The following is an 18,883-nucleotide window of genomic DNA, read 5'->3' as shown; positions in this document are numbered from 1 at the left end:
AGGGTCCTAGGCCTCCTCTGTTGCTTTAAATTTGTTTGATGTGCCTAGCATAAGTACCAAAAATCCATCTGTTTCTTTTTTTCCTTTAGAATGGGAAGAAAATAGCATACAAACAGATAAAAAAAAAAGTAAAAGACCCATAAAGACCTTGCACTGAAAAATTATGTTTTCCTTCCAAGAGAAATGGCAGAAATGGGGAAGAAGTCCACAACTGCCAGTGAATTTAAATGTTGACTCATTTTTTGGTGCTTTGAGTGTTCAGAGAGATAATTTTTGGTGCTTAGTTACTAAGTACAGACTTCACTAAGGTACATTTAAGTACATGAATGCATACCCAGCTTTCAGTATTGGAATTGCTTCACTGAAAGCAATGGAATGACATCCATGTTTAAATGCTGTGGAGCCTGGAGAAAGTAATTATGTTAACAGACTCTTTTAACTATGAATCAGTAAAGGTGAGCATTTCTGCTCCAGAAGAATGCTGATGAAAAGATGTGAAGTGAGGATCTTTCACCTTTCCGATGACCTCAGGTTGTGAATTTAATTTATAAAATGAATACATGCTTTCTTGACACAGTGTTTGGAGGTAGATATTTGTTTTTGCTATAGAATAATCTACATTACTGGTAGGATTTAATTCTTTGCTAGCGAAGGTGTGTCCAAGAGGAGTTAAAAAAATAAAACTTGACAGCTGATCTAGGGTAAGTACAAGTTAAAGTCAGAGTCAACAACCCTGTCACTTTTTCCGGGTAGGTAAATCTTTGACTAAGACTTTCTATTGACTGCATGCTTCTGGTATGTTGGCTACAATAAATACTTGAGTAAATGCTTTCCATTTAAACAGTATTTTTGGTTGACTTGTGCGAGGCAGACTCAGTTATCAAAAAAAAAAAAAAAAAAAAAAAGTTGGTTACGAGAGTGGGGAGGCTGTTTAAAGCAATTTCTAGCAATTATTGCAAGTTTGGGGGTTTCTGTAAAAGGAGAAATATTCTCAAAGTAAACCTGCTTGAAGAGGATATGTCCAAATTTCTAAATAAATATATGTCATGCATCGTTTCAGATATTATAACTTGCACTAATTGCAATGATTGTAAAGATAGATCAGTAGCCATAGAAGTGTCACGTTTTTCTTTTATTTCAAGAAGAATTTTAATTACAGGTAGGTAACATTATTTTGAGGTTTTGTTTTCATGTATTTCCCCTACATGTTTTTTTGTTTTTTTTTCACCATTCGGTTGGTCTATTCATTTTCAGTTTCCTCATGTTAATAAGCCAAGGTGCATATAATTACCGGATGTTTTGCTTTTCAAGTTTCTTCTTATTTTCTTGTTTGTTTTTATTTTCATTTTATTTTCTTTTATTTATTTTTATTTTTTTTTCTTTTGTTCATTTTTTTCAACCACTCCTATCCTTTCACTCAAATCCTTCTTTAACCCACTACTGAAATTAGAGCCATCAGCTCCTCCTCAAGACATTAGTTGCACAAGCCCCAGCTCCACTAGTATTTTGGTAAGTTGGAAACCTCCACCAGTGGAAAAACAGAATGGCATTATCACAGAATACTCCATCAAGTACATTGGGATTGATGGAGAAGATGTCAAACCCCATGAAATTTTGGGAATTTCCTCGGACAGTACCCAATACCTTTTGGAACAGCTGGAAAAATGGACTGAGTACCGGATCTCTGTGACTGCCCACACTGATGTTGGACCTGGCCCAGAGAGCTTAGCAGTATTGATTCGGACAGATGAAGATGGTATGTTGCCTCCACTACATCAGTTTGCACCTCTATGACTCTCTGTAGATCTGCTGTCTTTTATGTAGGCTAACAGATTTTTTTTCTGCTTTTTTCTGAAATCGCAAATATTACCACTATTTGAGTTCTGTTTTTTTTCCTTTTTCTTCTTCTTCTTCTTCTTTTTTTTTTTTTTAATCAAAGACTTGTGCTTTCAACATTTCAACATTTTTTATATATCTGGTATATATTTATATATATAAATAGAAAATAGTGTTTTGTTTTTGTTTTTGTTTTTGTCAATAAACTGCATCTGCTGCCCCTTTAAGCCCATACACATCCTTTTTTCTCCTTCTTAAACATAAAAGTAACTTACAGGGAGAAAACCTTCTTCCTTTTCCTTGATTTTACAGTTTTTATTTTTAAACACATGAGGTTTTCTTCAGGTATTTTTTTAAACTGTTTTCTTGTTCTATGTTGTACTTATTATTTATTTTGATGTTGTTGTTGTTTTGGGTTGTTTTCTTTTTTTTTTTTTTTTTTTTCTTTTTTAATCTTGGAAACCTGATGCTCCACACATTTTATTTTTTTCCATGCTTGTAAGTAACAGAAGACAGCCTTATTATCAACCTCCTTTTTATACTACTGAAAAGAAAGAAAGAAAGAAAGAAACAAACAAACAAACAACATACCAAATAAGGAAACTTTTTTTGGAAATCTTTTGTGGTTTTTATTATTATTGTTATTATTATTATTTCAATTATTGCAATACCTCTTTGTACTGTAATGCTTTGACTCTCAAAGCATCTTCCTTGGCTTTTGTACATTTTTACATGTTTTTCTATTTCTCTAATACTATTTTTTCTTCCATTTTTTGCATCAGTCATGGTTTTTGATCTTTTCACTGAAAGGTAGAGCAGATTGATTGGGCGTTTTCATTTGTTGAACTGTTTGTATTCTTCAGAGAAAATGTAGTGAGTCTGCCCTTTAAAAAAAAAAAAAAAAAAAAAAAAAGGCAAAAGACATGGGTGGGACAGGTGCCTGTAATTCTGTTTTATCCAATGATGTTGTTCCAGTTCCTAGTGGTCCTCCTCGCAAAGTCGAGGTTGAGGCTGTCAACTCTACTGCTGTTAAAGTGTCTTGGCGCTCACCTGTACCCAATAAACAACATGGACAGATCAGAGGATACCAGGTCCACTATGTAAGAATGGAAAATGGGGAACCAAAGGGTCAGCCTATGCTGAAAGACATCATGCTGGCTGATGCACAGGTAACTAGAGCATTTTATGTTATTTTATAATCACAGTGAGAACCCTTCATTTACTAAAAAGCTATCTAAAACTGTATGTTTGTTTTTTTCTTGTTGTTGTTGTTGTTTTTGTTTTTTTTTCTGTTTTTCATCCTAACAGTTCTTTTTTTTTTTTTTTTTAATCTCTATTTAACAACTTTTCAGAATACTTGCATTTAAAGCTTCTTGGAGGAAACCGAGGCACCCTTTTCTTTAGAACTGTGCACTGAAATCTTAAGCGGTGTCATTCTGCTGACTCCCATAAACCTGGAGACTGCATTGTACACCTGTTCTCTGAAGTTGTAAAGCATCATAAGTATCTAAGCAAGGTCACATCCAGTGCATCAAAATGTGCAGTCTGATCCAACTGTCGGATATTTCTTTGTTTAAATAGAGAGTATGGAGCCAAATGAGAAGCCTATGTTAGTCCGTTATTACAGTGGTTCTATCATTGTTGCATATCTACCTCATCATACAGTTCACAAGAAATGAATTTGTTTATGTGACTTTAGAAATCACTGAGGTATTTATACTTGTCATTATTCATATCATTAACTGTGCAATAGAATTTGGAACTTAGTTTAAATAGGTTTGGGGTTACCTATAATGCAAAGTTGCCCATCTGTCGTATAAATTATGAGACATGATGAAAGCACAAGCCTGATCACATCAAGTTTTAAAAGCTTCTCAATATAGTACTTTACTGATTGGGATACACCAGCACTCCATAAAACTGAAGATTCCCAAAGCTACTGGTGCTGGAGGAATGAGCCTATGTCAAAATTATTTTCATGTGCACGCATCTCACAGCTAGCACTCAATTTATGACTGGGATGAAGGGAAATGATCAACTTAGCATAAAGTTAAAGACAGAAATCCTACACTCTTAAGCATTTCATGTGAATAATTGTGTTTTTGTGTTTGTTTGTTTGCTTGTTTTTTCTTCCTTCTTTTTTTCTAGGCTTAGTTCTAAACTTTCATAGAATCATAGAATCATAGAATATCCTGAGTTGGAAGGGACCCTTAAGGATCATCAAGTCCAACTCTTGACACCGCACAGGTCTACCCAAAAGTTCAGACCATGTGACTAAGTGCACAGTCCAATCTCTTCTTAAATTCAGACAGGCTCGGTGCAGTGACCACTTCCCTGGGGAGCCTGTTCCAGTGTGCAACCACCCTCTCTGTGAAGAACCCCCTCCTGATGTCAAGCCTAAATTTCCCCTGCCTCAGCTTAACCCCGTTCCTGCGGGTCCTGTCACTGGTGTTAATGGAGAAAAGGTCTCCTGCCTCTCGACACCCCCTTACGAGGAAGTTGTAGACTGTGATGAGGTCTCCCCTCAGCCTCCTCTTCTCCAGGCTGAACAGGCCCAGTGACCTCAGCCGTTCTTCGTACGTCTTCCCCTCCAGGCCTTTCACCATCTTCGTAGCCCTCCTCTGGACACTCTCCAACAGTTTCATGTCCTTTTTATACTGTGGTGCCCAGAACTGCACACAGTACTCGAGGTGAGGCCGCACCAGCGCAGAGTAGAGCGGGACAATCACCTCCCTTGACCTACTAGCGATGCCGTGCTTGATGCACCCCAGGACACGGTTGGCCCTCCTGGCTGCCAGGGCACACTGCTGGCTCATATTCAATTTGCTGTCTACCACGACCCCCAGATCCCTCTCTTCTAGGCTGCTCTCCAGCGTCTCATTGCCCAGTCTGTACATGCAGCCAGGGTTTCCCCGTCCCAGGTGCAGGACCCGGCACTTGCTCTTATTGAACTTCATGCAGTTGGTGATCGCCCAGCTCTCCAACCTATCCAGATCCCTCTGCAAGGCCTTTCCACCCTCATTCGAGTCCACAACTCCTCCAAGTTTGGTGTCATCAGCAAACTTGCTCAAAATACCTTCTATTCCTACATCAAGATCGTTAATAAAAATATTGAAAAGTACCGGCCCTAAAATGGAGCCTTGAGGGACCCCACTGGTGACCGCCCGCCAGCCTGACGCAGCCCCATTTACCATAACCCTTTGGGCCCTGCCCGTTAGCCAATTGCTCACCCATCGTATGATGTTTTTATTTAGCTGTATGGTAGACATTTTGTCCATTAGGATCCTATGGGAAACCGTGTCAAAAGCCTTGCTGAAGTCCAAAAAAATCACATCAGCTGGTTTCCCTTGGTCCACTATACGGGTGATCTTATCATAAAAGGAAATCAGGTTAGTTAGGCAGGACCTACCCTTCACAAACCCATGCTGGCTGGGACCAATGACTGCTTTGTCCCCCAGGTGCGCCTCAGTAAGTTCGAGAACCATCTTCTCCATGATTTTACCAGGCACTGACGTGAGACTGACAGGCCTGTAATTGCTAGGGTCTTCTTTCTGACCCTTCTTGAAAATCGGCACAACATTTGCCAGCTTCCAGTCTACCGGGACCTCTCCAAATTCCCAGGATCGTTGAAAAATAATTGAGAGAGGTTCCGCAATGACGTCCGCCAGCTCTTTCAGCACCCGGGGATGAATCCCATCCGGACCCATGGACTTGTAGGGATCCAGGTGGAGTAGCAAATCCCGCACACGTTCAGGGTCGGTTGGGAGTTTGTCATCCCCACCATCCCGGTCCTCCAGCTCAGGGCACCCTGGGTCCCAAAGCCCATCATCGGCATTGAAGACAGAGGCAAAGAAGGCGTTAAGCATCTCTGCTTTGCCTATGTCATTGTCTGTGAGGAGACCTTCCCTATCAAGGAGCGGCCCTATGTATTCTTTAGTTCTCCTTTTTCCATTTACATATCTAAAAAAAACCTTTTTATTTTCTCTCACAGACACAGCCAGCTTCAACTCTAGGTGTGCTTTGGCCACATGAATTTTCTCCCTACAAACACGAACAGCATCCCTGTATTCTTTCCATGACACCTGGCGCTCCTTCCAGTAGCAAAACACTCTCTGTTTCCACCTAATCTCCATTAGAATGTTCCTGGTCAGCCACGCCAGCCTCCTGCCCCGCCTGCCTCACTTGCGATATTTAGGAATTGCCTGATCTTGTGCTTCTAGGAGGCATCACTTCAAGAATGACCAGCACTGGTGGACATTGAGGCCTTCAAGAGCAGTTTCCCAGGGGACCTTGCTGACTAGTTCCCTGAGCAGCCTGAAGTCCGCTTTCCCCATATCTAGGGATGAGGTTTTGGTGGCACTTTTCCTTCTGTCACCGTAAATTTTGAACTCAACCACTTCATGGTCGCTGTGACCAAGGCGGCCACCAATCACCACATCTCCCACCAGACCCTCTCTGTTTTCTAGCAACAGGTCTAGGAGGGCTCCTTTCCTAGTTGGCTCCGTTAGCACCTGCACCAAGAAGTTATCATCTAGGTGCTTCATGAACCTCCTGGACTTGCTCGTGTCAGCCGTGTGGCACTCCCAGTTAATGTCCGGCAAGTTGAAGTCCCCCATAAGGACAAGGGGAGTTAATCTCGAGGCCTCTCTTAGTTCTGTAAAGAATAATTTATCGGCGCTATCGTCCTGGCCAGGCGGTCTGTAATAGACTCCCACAACGACATCCCCTTTATTCGTTCGTCCCTTGATCCTTACCCAGAGGCTCTCAACTTTGCCATTGCCGACCTGAAGTTCCACACAGTCCAGCCCCTGCTTCACATACATCGCCACCCCACCACCTCGCCTACCCTGCCTGTCCCTCCTGAAGAGCCTGTAACCATCTATCGCAACACCCCAGTCACAGGACTCATCCCACCAGGTTTCGCTTATGCCGATGATGTCGTAGTTGCGGAACTGGGCCAGGACTTCTAGCTCATCCATTTTATTCCTCATACTGCGTGCGTTCGTGTAGAAGCACTTCAGGTGCGTCTCCTTACACTCAGCACCTTGTGGATCTGACCGAAGGACCTCACTGGCACACAGCCCCTCTGATTCTAGCATACCATCCCTTAGGTCTTCACCGGTGTGCCTGGTTTTAGCCCCTTCCCCCTTCGACTCTAGTTTAAAGCCCTATCTATCAGCCCTGCCAACTCCTGACCAAAGATCCTTACCCCTCTCCGAGAGAGGCGCATCCCATCCGGTGCCATCAGGCCCGGTGTAGCATAGACCTTCCCGTGATCAAAGAACCCAAAGTTCTGCCGGTTACACCAGTCTCGAAGCCACGAGTTTATGTGAACAGCACGCCTTTCAGCTTCAATCCCCCCTACTTTAGCTCTGTAGATAACTTTTTGAGAACAGATCCCTTACACACTCCATTTGGCTGGCAAACCCTCAAAGTATTCAGTACTGTATTCAGTGTCAGTTCCTGATGGTCCTTGTTACTCTTTTACTTCCCTGTCTACCAATATGTATGTACTTATCTATTTTCCAAAACATAGTGTTCTTACAGCTTAAATTAAGTGAAAATAAAGATGGAAAAGGGTATGTGGGTAGGAAGGAAAAGGAAAAGGAAATGGAAAAAGAGATTATTCTATGCTTCATTTTTGGTTGCTCAGATTTTCAGTTTCAGCCATATGGGGTAGTAGTATAAAATAATTTTAAAACCTAGAAGGTCAGAAAGAGGAGACTAGATGTGATATTGAAACACAAATATCATAAAGGGAAAAATCCATATTTCCCTTTGTTCAAGTTTGGCTTTGAAATGCATTTTTGCCTTTGAGTTACTTTAGATAGTCACCTCCTTTCTCCTCCCATCACTTTTCTTCCTTCTTCCTTCATTTACTGTTATGATCAAGGGTTGTGCAGGGTGTAAAGTCTTTGATGGTAGAAGACTTTGGTATGGTTAGATTTCAAGACTAAAAAAATCGTGTCATCCAGCTATTAATAAACCACTGAATTAATCTGGGAAAGTGAAGCATATAGGCTAGTGACTAAATATACTAGGTAGACCAGTGGCTTTTACTGGTGCAGTCTACCATGAAATATTACTATATGGTACAAGAAGATTAATTAATTCTTTCATCTTTCAAGGAACGAAAAGTAGCTGTTTTTTGAAGGGACCAGAAGTGGGATTAAAAATGTCTGGCCTGAAAACATTAACCATATTCTACATGATTCTACACAATTAATTAAAATTCTACATGATTTTTCCAGACATCTTATTTTTCTATTAAGAAGAAAAGAATATTTCAAACAGGCTACAAATTCTCTTCATTTCTTTTGTTTTTCTTTCCAACATTCTTTACTCTCAATCAGTGGGAATATGATGATACTACTGAACATGTGAGTAGTTTTTGACTGGCCAGAAAAAGTGTATGTTGTTTTTTGGTTTTGTATTTTGTATTTTTTTTTGTTTGTTTTTCATGTTTGCTTGTAGCCTCTCTTTATCTTTCTGATTTTTTTTTCTTTTGTTATGTGCAGAGATGCATGTACTAACATCAACATTTTTTTTTTTTATTTTTTTTTCCTGCATGGCACTTCTGTCCCCATTCATGCCTGAGAGAGAGTGGGGGTTGTTATTGCTTGTTTGTTCTGTGGTTTAGCATGGTGCTGAAATTTCAGAAATGGTTTGTGTTTTCTTATTTTTCTTATTTTTATGGCTGTTACTAACTTTGACTCACATTTTCTCTTTAAAAAACAGTGTTAGAAAAATAAGAAGAATAAATAAATAAATAAAGAGGTTTGGAATTGCATAGCAATACTCAAAAGTCAAAAGTTTTACTACATCCATTCTGAGTGATTTTTTCTGTAGATGAATGTTGAACTTAATTGTGCTTCCTTTTTGGTAATTCAATAACTCCATGTTATATTTTATCAGGAATGTCATATGCCCTGCATTGTTTATGCCTTAGTAGTATGTGTTTGCTGTATCCAAGTTAAACTTTTAAAAGACAACATTATATGCAGTCACATCTCTGTTACATCATGCAGTACTACTTGTTTTAGAAAAGACTTATAGCTTTATCGCTGTTTAAAAGGATGTTTTTGTTTGTTTGTTTGTTTTTGTTTTGTTTTTGTCTTTTGCAGTTTTATTCTGCTAATATCTGGTGAAGAGTCCTGAAAGAAGAAAAATTTGTCTTACTTATTCTGGCCTTTAGGTTCAATTCAATTCTGAAATGGGTTCTAAGGAGTGTTTTTTTTTTGTTTTGTTTTGTTTTGTTTATTGTTGTTTTGTTTATTGTTGTTTTGTTATTTGCTATTTGATGATTTTCTGGGCTTATTTGTGTGTTTTTCTTCTGTTACAGTGATTTTTTGCCCACTTCCTCTGGTCATTACCTTGTTATTCCTACATTGCTAATAGGGGACTGCAAATAAAATGCTAAGTTCTAATCAAATCTGTGCTGAGCTCATACCCAATATCTGGAAAAATTCATGTACTGTATGTAGTCTGACCTGATAATTTCTATATTAAGTTTTATAGAGGACACATAAATATACTGTCTCTCTGGCAGCAGTGGAATTTAGTGTAAATCCATTCAGGCATGTGAATACCTGGATGTACAGGAGCCGTCCAGTGGTTAAAAACTGGAAGCAGATGAGTCAGGAAATCTGGGCCAGTCAGTTTCCTCTAAATACTGTTCATTTATATTTACAAATAAAGTTTAATTATTTTATGAGTTTCAAGGCTTGACTTCCTCTGCCTGCCCTTATAACATGATGTAAGATTAATTCATTTCAGTTGGCTGACCCTTTGCCATCTTTTGTGTGTATATGTGTGCGTCTGTGTGTGTGCATCTACTAGCTGAAAAGTTATTTGTTCTCTAGCTGCTGTCAGCTGTTAGATTTATTCTTGGACCATATTTTTAATGATTTTTAGGTAGCTCTTCTAGACTTCAAAAGTGATCTGTTTCTCAAGTTCTTTTAGATGTTCAGATGCAAATTCCAACCAGTACAGGTTGCAAATAATGTGTTATGAAGGCAAAGAAGCTTTCTCATTCAGCTGAACCATAATGACATAAAAAGTTTGGATACAACTGCAACAAGCTTATATGTAGGCCTTTTATAACTATGTCCTGTATGATGACCTGTAAATGACTAATTTAAAATATATTTCATTTCTACACATGCATGCATTTCACAATATCAGTAAGATTCCTCAAGCAAGATATTTCAGAAGGGCTTATTCACTGTTCACACCACTAAACCTTTGGCCTTACGCCTTAGTCTATTCAAGGCATTCTGTTTAGAAGTGTGCTGTTTTTTATTGCTTAAGTGAGTGAAATACTACATTATGAAGTATTGCCCACAAAACAGTCTGTGTTCTCAAATGCTTGCTAGCACTTCCAGTAGCACAAAAGTGTGTGCACTGCATGTATTATACAGAGGTTATCTTAAAGATTCTGTGATCTCCTTAAAAAAAATAATAATAAAAACAAATATTATTATTATTTCTTCTTAGGAAATGATAATTTCTGGGCTTCAGCCTGAAACTACATACTCCTTCACTGTGACAGCCTACACAACAAAAGGTGATGGAGCACGTAGCAAGCCCAAACTTGTATCTACTACTGGTGCAGGTAATACTCATATAACCTCTTAACAAATCCTTATACTTGTTCTATCTTTTTGCTACTGCTGTTTGGAAATTTTCTGTAATGTGGAAAATGTTTATAGGACAACTTTTTTTTCTGTTTCAGTATAGGGCCCTTCATTTATTTAGAGAAAAACAGAATCACTGTCCCCCTTTCTCCCTCTCTGTTTTAGAAAGTGATATTTATACTTTCTAGTAGCTCTTCCATTTTGATTGGTGTCTTCCTGGAGAGGAAAAATGAGATTCACTGCTGAGAAAGATATTTGAAAAATTTGTGGAGGGCTTTCCTGAGCAGTGTAAGAAAAGTAATGCTGCTACCTATCAGTAAGAACATGGAAAGAACCTGTATGCCAGTAACAACTTATCTCAGAAGAATGTAATTATTCATACAGAATTAGAAAACAAGAAATGATAGTCAGCCTTTAAAATGCTGAAGATAGAGGCAATCTGAGGCATAAATTGGGGCAGAATAGACCATAAAACTGTTTTCAGTTTGCATTTGGTATTTATACTGATTGACTTAATTTTTAAAACTGAATGTAGAGCACACCTTGCACTAATTTGAGAAATACTGTATTTAGTCTCATCAGCTGTCTTGGCAAAACCTCCATCTTGGTGGATAAACCATATACCTGCATCTCAGATCTGACCTTTCAGTCATTACTCTTGACGTGTACCGAATCATCCATTCCAACTTCTTCTTTCCTGAATTCTCCTGGTCTGGAAAAAAAATGTGATGTTTACTTCTTAATTGCATCTGAACTTGATTTAGGAAAGGTGGCATCTCATTCTTCCTGAAGTTCAGCTTCCAATTATAATAAACACAGCTATATTGACCATGATGGTTAGTTCCTAGATACAAGCACAGGCTACGCAAACCTGCATGAAAAACTTGAAACCTCTATGCATTTAGTTATTATTATTATCCATTTTTCCAAGATCTCTGATGCTTTTTAAGAAAATTAAACAAATCTCATGTCCCATAAAATCACAAGTGACTGCAGAGCAATGGAGAATTAGAGGCATGCATGTAAATTCAGATATATCACACTGTCCTTGCCATTTCCTTCACTTTGTAGACAAGTAACTCTTTATCCTAGTCTCTAGAATAACAGCTAGTTACCATTTTGCTCCTTCCTATCTTCTGGTATATATTAACACTTCTTTGCCTTCTGTTACATCTTGCCATCACTGAACTTGTTTTGTAAGGAAAATTCTTATTCAGGTATTTGTAAAAGGAAACATTAAATATAGTCAATATCAAGAATTTCCATCTCACTGTTCCTTTGAGAATTCATTAGGCAGGCGAAGGAATGATAAATGCATTAATACCAAGAGCTTGTAGGTTTGAAGTACACCCTCCTATTCTGTCAGAGTTTCCATTTTACTTCTTTCCCCTGAAAATGAGCTATTTCAATACTAAAATAAAACTAATGATGGATCTGACATTCAGGTCTAATTTTTAAAGGTATAAATCAGGTGCAGCTGTATGAAAATGAGTGAGATTATATCCATTAAATATAGCATATGTTAAAGGTGAGTAAAGATCTGAATGTTTACTGGACAAGCTTACTATTCATGAGAAATTACTTAAAACTGAATATTTATCATCTGAATAACTGCTTATATCTTGTTAGTTGTATAAAAGCCTCATTTACATTACTAGGCAGGAAAAAAAAAAAATCACCAAAGGGAAGTGTGTCTACAGTACAGTAACAGCAACTAATAGTGAAGTCACACAGTGTTCTTAACATCTTCATTCCTAAGTGTGTTTTCATAGAACCACAGAATTGTCTAGGTTGGAAGAGACCACAAGATCAACAAGTCCAACCTCTGACCTAACACTAACAAGTCCTCCACTAAACCATATCACTAAGTTCAACATAGAAATGCCTTTTAAAGAACTCCAGGGATGGTGAATCCACCACTTCCCTGGGCAGCCCATTCCAATGCCTAACAACCCTTTCAGTAAAGAAGTTTTTCCTAATATTCAACCTAAAACTCCCCTGTTGCAACTTTAGCCCCTTCCCCCTCATCCTGTCACCAGGCACGTGGGAGAATAGACCAACACCCACTTTGCTACAGCCTCCTTTAAAGTACCTGTAGAGAGCGATAAGGTCACCCTTGAGCCTCCTCTTCTCCAGACTGAACAATCCCAGCTCCCTCAGCCTCTCCTCATCAGGAGATGAGGTTCTCTCATCAGGAGATGAGGTTCGTCAAGCTGGACCTGCCTTTCGTAAACTCATGTTGACTGGACCTGATTGCCTCTTGCTCTGCAAGTGCCATGTGATGACACTCAAGATAATCTTCCCCATGAGCTTCCCTGGCACTGAGGTCAAACTAACAGGCCTATAGTTCCCCAGGTCTGGCGAAAGAACAGTGTGTAAGTGTAAGAAACAGTGTGGCCAGCAGGGCTAGGGAAGTGATTGTCTCCCTATACTTGGCTCTGGTGAGGCCTCACCTTGAGTACTGTGTTCAGTTTTGGGCCCCTCACTATAAGAAGGACATGGAGGTGCTCGAGCTAGTCCAGAGAAGGGCAACGAAGCTGGTAAGGGGTCTGGAGAACAAGTCTTACGAGGAGCGGCTGAGGGAGCTGGGTTTGTTCAGCCTGGAGAAGAGGAGGCTCAAAGTGTGCCCTCTGAAGTCCAATACAGCGGTTTTACTGGTCCCCTTCTGGCTTCTCCAAGAATAGAGAACTCTACCATTTCATGGTAACTCGTACCAAGACAGCTTCCAACCACCACATCTCCCACCAGTCCTTCTCTGTTTGTGAACAGAAGGTCTAGTGGGGCACCTCCCCTGGTAGGCTCACTAACCAGCTGCATCAGGAAGCTATCTTCCACGCTCTTCAGAAACCACCTAGACTGCTTTGTCTGGGCTGTGATGTGCTTCCAGGATATGTCAGGGAAGTTGAAGTCCCCCACAAGAACAAGCGCTGACGATTTTGCAACTTCTGTCAGCTGCCTCATTCATCTCCTCATCCTGGTTCGGCAGTCGGTAATAGACCCCCACCAGGATGCTTCCCTTGTTGGCCTTCTTGCTGATCCTAACCCATAGGATCCTAACCTTATCATTCCTAGTCTCGAGTTCCACAGCATCAAAACCCTCTTTAATATAGAGAGCCACACCACCACCCCTTCTGTGCTGCCTGTCCCTTCTGAAGATCCTATAGCCAGACATTGCAGCACTCCAGTCATGGGAGTGATCCCACCACATTTCAGTTGTGGCAACCATGTCATATCTTGCCTGCTGCTCCATGATGGCAACGAAGTCGTAGCCTGTCTGCTGCATGATGGCTTCCAGCTCCTCCTGTTTGTTACCCATGTTGCGTGCATTAGTGTAGATGCACTTCAATTGGGCCATTGCCTTCTACCCCAGCCTTGTCATTGTGCCCACTGGCACACTTCCAACAAGCCTTGTTTCAGCCCCGTCCCCCTTGTTACTTAGTTTAAAGCCCTATCAATGAGCCCTGCCAGCTCCTGGCCTAGGATCAGTTTTTCCCTTAAAGATAGGGACCTGTCTGCAGCCATCAGGCCGGGTGCCGAGTAAAGCGCCCCATGGTCAAAAAAATAATAATTTCTGTGTTGGTAGTGGCCTCTTAGCCACGTGTTTATCATGTGGGCTTTCCGTGTCCTCCCTGTACCCCTCCCTGCCACTGTAGTGATGGATGAAAACATCACCTGTACTCCCGCTCCATCCACTAACCGTCCCAGCCCCTAAAGTCCCATTTGATAGCCTTCAGGCTTCTCCCTTCAATGTCATCACTGCCAGCCTGGACTATCAAAAGAGGATAATAGTCAGAGGGGTGAACCAGGTTGGGAAGCTTTCTTGCAAAGCCCCTGACCCTGGCCCCAGGGAGTCAGCAGACTTCCCTATGGGTAGGGTCAGGCCGACAAATAGGGCCCTCTGTTCCCCCGAGAAGGGAGTCGCCTACAACAATCACTTTCTGTCTTGGTGGAGGCAGTCCTGAGGCGTGGGGTCTACTTCCTCACCCTAGGCATCCTCCTGGGTAGACTTTCTACCTCATCCTCACCACCTAACTCACCACCTACCTCTCAAGCTCCAGGGCCTCAAATCTGTTGTGTACACCTGGGAAGGTGGGGCTGGTAGGGGGGAGGCATCGCCTGCAATGTCGAGCAGGGACCTGTCTCCATTCCTCCTCAACTCCTAGGTCCCCTCCCTCTGCCTGACAGCAACAGGGGAGGGGTCCACCCCTATTTGGGGTGTCTCACCCCAGTACCTCTCCTTCAGGCCCTGCAGGGTTGCTCCACCAGTCTAACTCCCGCTCATACTCCCTGATAGCCCTCAACCTCTCCACCTCATCCTTGAGTTCTGCCACCCGGCAGACCGGGTCATCCACCTGCTTGCACTTCACGCACACAGTGTCTCTGCCTCCCGCAGATGGCAGCAACAGGCTCAGACACTCCCTGCATCCAGAGACCTGAATTGCTGCATTTTTGAGTGGACAGTCAATCTGGGTGTGTACAGACTTCCTAGAGAGAGCACTGTGCTTCGTGGAGACCCTTGCAGCCTAGCTAGCGGTACACCACTGTTAGAGGAGTTGTTCATATGGACGCAGGGGAATGCTCTGCCCTTCATGCTCGCCCTCCCTGCGCGAACTGCCGCACCACTCCTTTCTGACGTGCCACGCCCTGTTTTCCTGCCCTGCTTGCCATGCTCCCTAGGGGCAGCTTTTGAAAGACCAGAGAGGGGGCACTGCTGGCTCCACCTAGCCTCGTCAGCCTCCCTCGCGAGGGCTGCAGTGTCCTGGTGGCTCCCTCAAGTGGGCTCGATGCCAGAAAAAAAGCCCTGCCTGTCCCAATCCCCCACTCTGTTGCAGAACGCGTCTGCCCCAGAGCTGATCACCTCAGTGATCGCATCTTTTCGGAGCTGATCGCCTCGGCGATCTCATCTTTTACTCAGTTTTCTTTCCTGGTTTTAGAAATGAAATGAAAGAAAAAATGTTACTGAAGACATTTTAACATGTATGGCCTGCAAAAGGTCTTCAGAGCCTTTTATTTTTTCCATAACGCCTCATAATAATCAATAAGGAAAAGTCAGAGAGATATTCTCTATGCAACAACAAGTGTAGGAAAAAGCATACACAACTCCTAGGAATATATCTGCAGGTAAGCTAGGAAGAATATTTAAAAGGAAGGATAATTGGAAAAATTATAAAAAACTAGTTACAATTTATACACAGTTAGGGGTAGTGTCAGGACTTATGACAGATATAACAAGGAAAGAGCTTATTAAATGCAGAATTTTCCTCAAGCCATACCATTCCTCTCTCCTCATTCCTAATTCATTTTGGAATGGTAATCAGAAGTTTTGACAATAAGAATCTGATTTTTTGGGTGCCTGAGACCTGAAGATAAGTAATAAAACCCACTGAAGTGTTTAAATACAGGAACCAGAGATCGCGGTACAGCAATTATATTCACTTGGGAAGGCTTTGAATGTGCATGGAACTAATTAGTCTTTGTGGAAGACTGTTGTCATAGCAATACTACTCCCCAAACCACTCTAGTTTCTTGACCTGTCAGGTATTGGCACACAGTGAATACCAAATATCTGAATACTGTTATGGATATTTTAAAATTATCTGTTTCTATTACAATTAAATAATTATTTCATGAACATAGAAATTAAATATATAAGTACGTAAGCAAATGTGAATCAATGAATACATTAAAAAAAAAAAAAAAAAAAAAAAACACGACACATAACAAAACAAATGCTAAATGAAAGCTGCTGATATCAAGACCCCAGAAATGTATACCATACTAGCTGTAATAGCATTTCACCCTAACATAGATTTATTGTGGTCCTCCACTATGAGTATGCCCGCCACACTTTTAAATAGGTCTGAATGTATCTAAAAGATGAATCAGCACAAATGGGCCTGTTAGGTACCGGTTTAGAATTTGAGCACATCTGGTGTGCAGGTACAGAAGAGCATTCAGTAAACTTGGACTTCAGAAGAAGAAAGCCAGTTCATCTGTACCAAAACATGCTAGAAACTAGTTCAACAGGTGATAAGCAGGGCAATTTCTTAAGAAGCAATTTCTTAATCAAGAAATTAAATTCAAAATCTTGCTACCACTCCAATCTGAAACATCCCATGCTGGAGGTCATTTATATACTGAAAATTATATGGTAGGGTGCTGTGATATTTGTGGTAGTGACTGATGACAAGGTTGGCCTTACTTCCCATCTACGACATTTTAAACTTTCAATGGCAAGAATTATGTTAAACAGATTTACAAACTCATAATGTCTCTGTTATTATTATCACTGTTATACTGTTATTGTTATTAATTATATTCAATTTACAGGAACAGCAGAAATGTACCTTGGATTAATTTAATGAATACTTTTGACGGTTTATTTTTCAAGCAAAGATTTCTAAGTCAGACAGAACTAGTCATAAGATGTATGTTTGAAGTTTTACTTCTTGACTGGTGCTCCTGTGCCTCTGAATGTTCTCTGTATTTAGTAAGGGAAGGCACGGTATTTCGAATGATAAGGGAAGTATACAATGGACAATAGATGCTTTTACTATCATAGTTCATTACACGGTATGACTCAGTAGTACAGGAAGCAGGCATTTATTTCTTCCATGTGGTAGTGATCTGTGGAACAAAGAGTGAGGGAAGAAAACTTATCTATATTCCTTTTAAAACTAGACTGAAGTATTTTATGTGCAATTCTGTTTATATTTATCATCTTTAAATAACATTGTGCTACAGTTCCAGGCAAACCTCGGCTTGTGATTAGCCACACACAGATGAACACAGCTCTAATTCAGTGGCACCCTCCTGTGGACACCTTTGGACCGCTACAGGGTTACCGCCTGAAGTTTGGTCGCAAGGATGTAGATACATTTACAACCATGGAGTTCTCAGACAAGGAAGATCACTTCACAGCCACAGACATTCATAAAGGAGCTTCTTATGTCTTCAGGCTATCAGCTAGAAATAAAGTGGGCTTTGGGGAGGAGATGGTTAAAGAGATTTCTGTTCCTGAAGAGGTACCCAGTGGATTTCCCCAAAACCTCCACTCAGAAAGCTCTACTGCTACATCAGTTCAATTAACTTGGCAGATGCCACTCTTGGCAGAGAGAAATGGCATTATCACCAAATACACCATCTTGTACAGAGATATCAATGTCGCTTACCAGCCAGTTGAACTCCCTGTTGTTCCTGCTGATACCTCTATGACACTTTCTGGCTTAAAACCAGATACCACATATGATGTAAAAGTACGTGCCCACACAAGCAAAGGGCCTGGTCCATATAGTCCAAGTGTCCAGTTCAGGACACTACCCGTGGATCAAGGTAGGATTTGTCTGCTTATGGCGTTGACCTTTAAAGGAGTATCGGTCTTTGGATATCAGGGTTTTTGAAGCTGTAAATAAAACTGACCGGCCCATTCATAAAAATAGGTTCAACAAACACGAAAGGTAAAGTATGTAAATCTTAATATGTTTTGGATGCCTTAGAATTCAGTTGTCCCTTGTCAAGAAAGTTCTGGCTAACATCTTCACAATTTGTTCAGGTAAGGAGAACTTACATGTTGGGTTGTCACTAGATAAGAGCAAGAGCGAGTTAGAACGTTGTATTTAAGTATGAGAAAACAGGTAGGAGAATTTAATTAATGTTGTTTCTTTGGCCTAAATGGAAAGCTAAAACTCCCAGGTAGCCATGGAAAATCTAAACTACATGACGTTGTTTATATACATTTCCTTTTTTCCAGCAGTGTTTGCAAAAAATTTTCATGTTAAAGCAGTAATGAAGACTTCCGTTTTGCTGTCTTGGGAAATTCCAGAAAACTACAATTCAGCCTTGCCTTTCAAAGTAAGTTGCTTTCTGTTTGTTAGAGGGAAACTTGGGGATGACATTCAATTGGCTAAGTAGCTTACTGAACGTGTAGCTTTTTTTCGTATTGCTGTTTTTAAGAATGTAAACTAAACAGCAATATTGTCCCAAGCTGCTAAATTCAGTCCTTTGGCAATTCCTGTTGTCATGGCAGTATTTCCAAGTCTGAATATCCAATATCTAGTCTGATAGTGGTTGTTATTCATGGTATGAACATGTTGCTAATTTGTAGTTCATTGTTACTATATTTTAGACTAGATAGTGAAAACAGTAATTTTATTTTTATTGTTACTCTTTTCTGTAGTAACTATTAACTGTATGCCTTGTTCTTCATCTTCTCACATTTGCAATAACACGCTTTTTGGAGTATTCCACTAATACTTATCTGGCATTAGCCAGATAAAGAGACTCAATGTAAATAGCAGTCTGACCTGTCATTACTTCTGCATGACTATCCATCTTTTTTTTTTTTTTTTGATCTCTGGCAATGGCCAGAAAAGAGCAGTATTTAATAAAATAAATATTTCAAAAACTTTTCT

General features: G+C 40.5%; 1 protein-coding gene across 3 annotated transcripts in view; it reads left to right on the top strand.

Annotated features, from left to right (window-relative positions):
• Positions 1-18,883, top strand: part of PTPRD (protein tyrosine phosphatase receptor type D) — a 397,803-nt gene that overhangs the window by 264,113 nt on the left and 114,807 nt on the right. For all 3 annotated transcript variants that reach the window (XM_082783775.1, XM_082783774.1, XM_082783776.1), the window contains 5 exons: positions 1,451-1,756; positions 2,812-3,005; positions 10,333-10,450; positions 17,217-17,804; positions 18,226-18,323. In XM_082783775.1, the coding sequence (XP_082639901.1) occupies positions 1,451-1,756; positions 2,812-3,005; positions 10,333-10,450; positions 17,217-17,804; positions 18,226-18,323 (1,304 nt within the window). The remainder of the gene's footprint in view (positions 1-1,450; positions 1,757-2,811; positions 3,006-10,332; positions 10,451-17,216; positions 17,805-18,225; positions 18,324-18,883) is intronic.

Source organism: Aythya marila (assembly GCF_965140915.1).
Source record: "Aythya marila genome assembly, chromosome: Z".
In the NCBI taxonomy this organism is placed as follows: domain Eukaryota; kingdom Metazoa; phylum Chordata; class Aves; order Anseriformes; family Anatidae; genus Aythya; species Aythya marila.
This window is presented reverse-complemented; position numbering and strand designations above follow the sequence as displayed.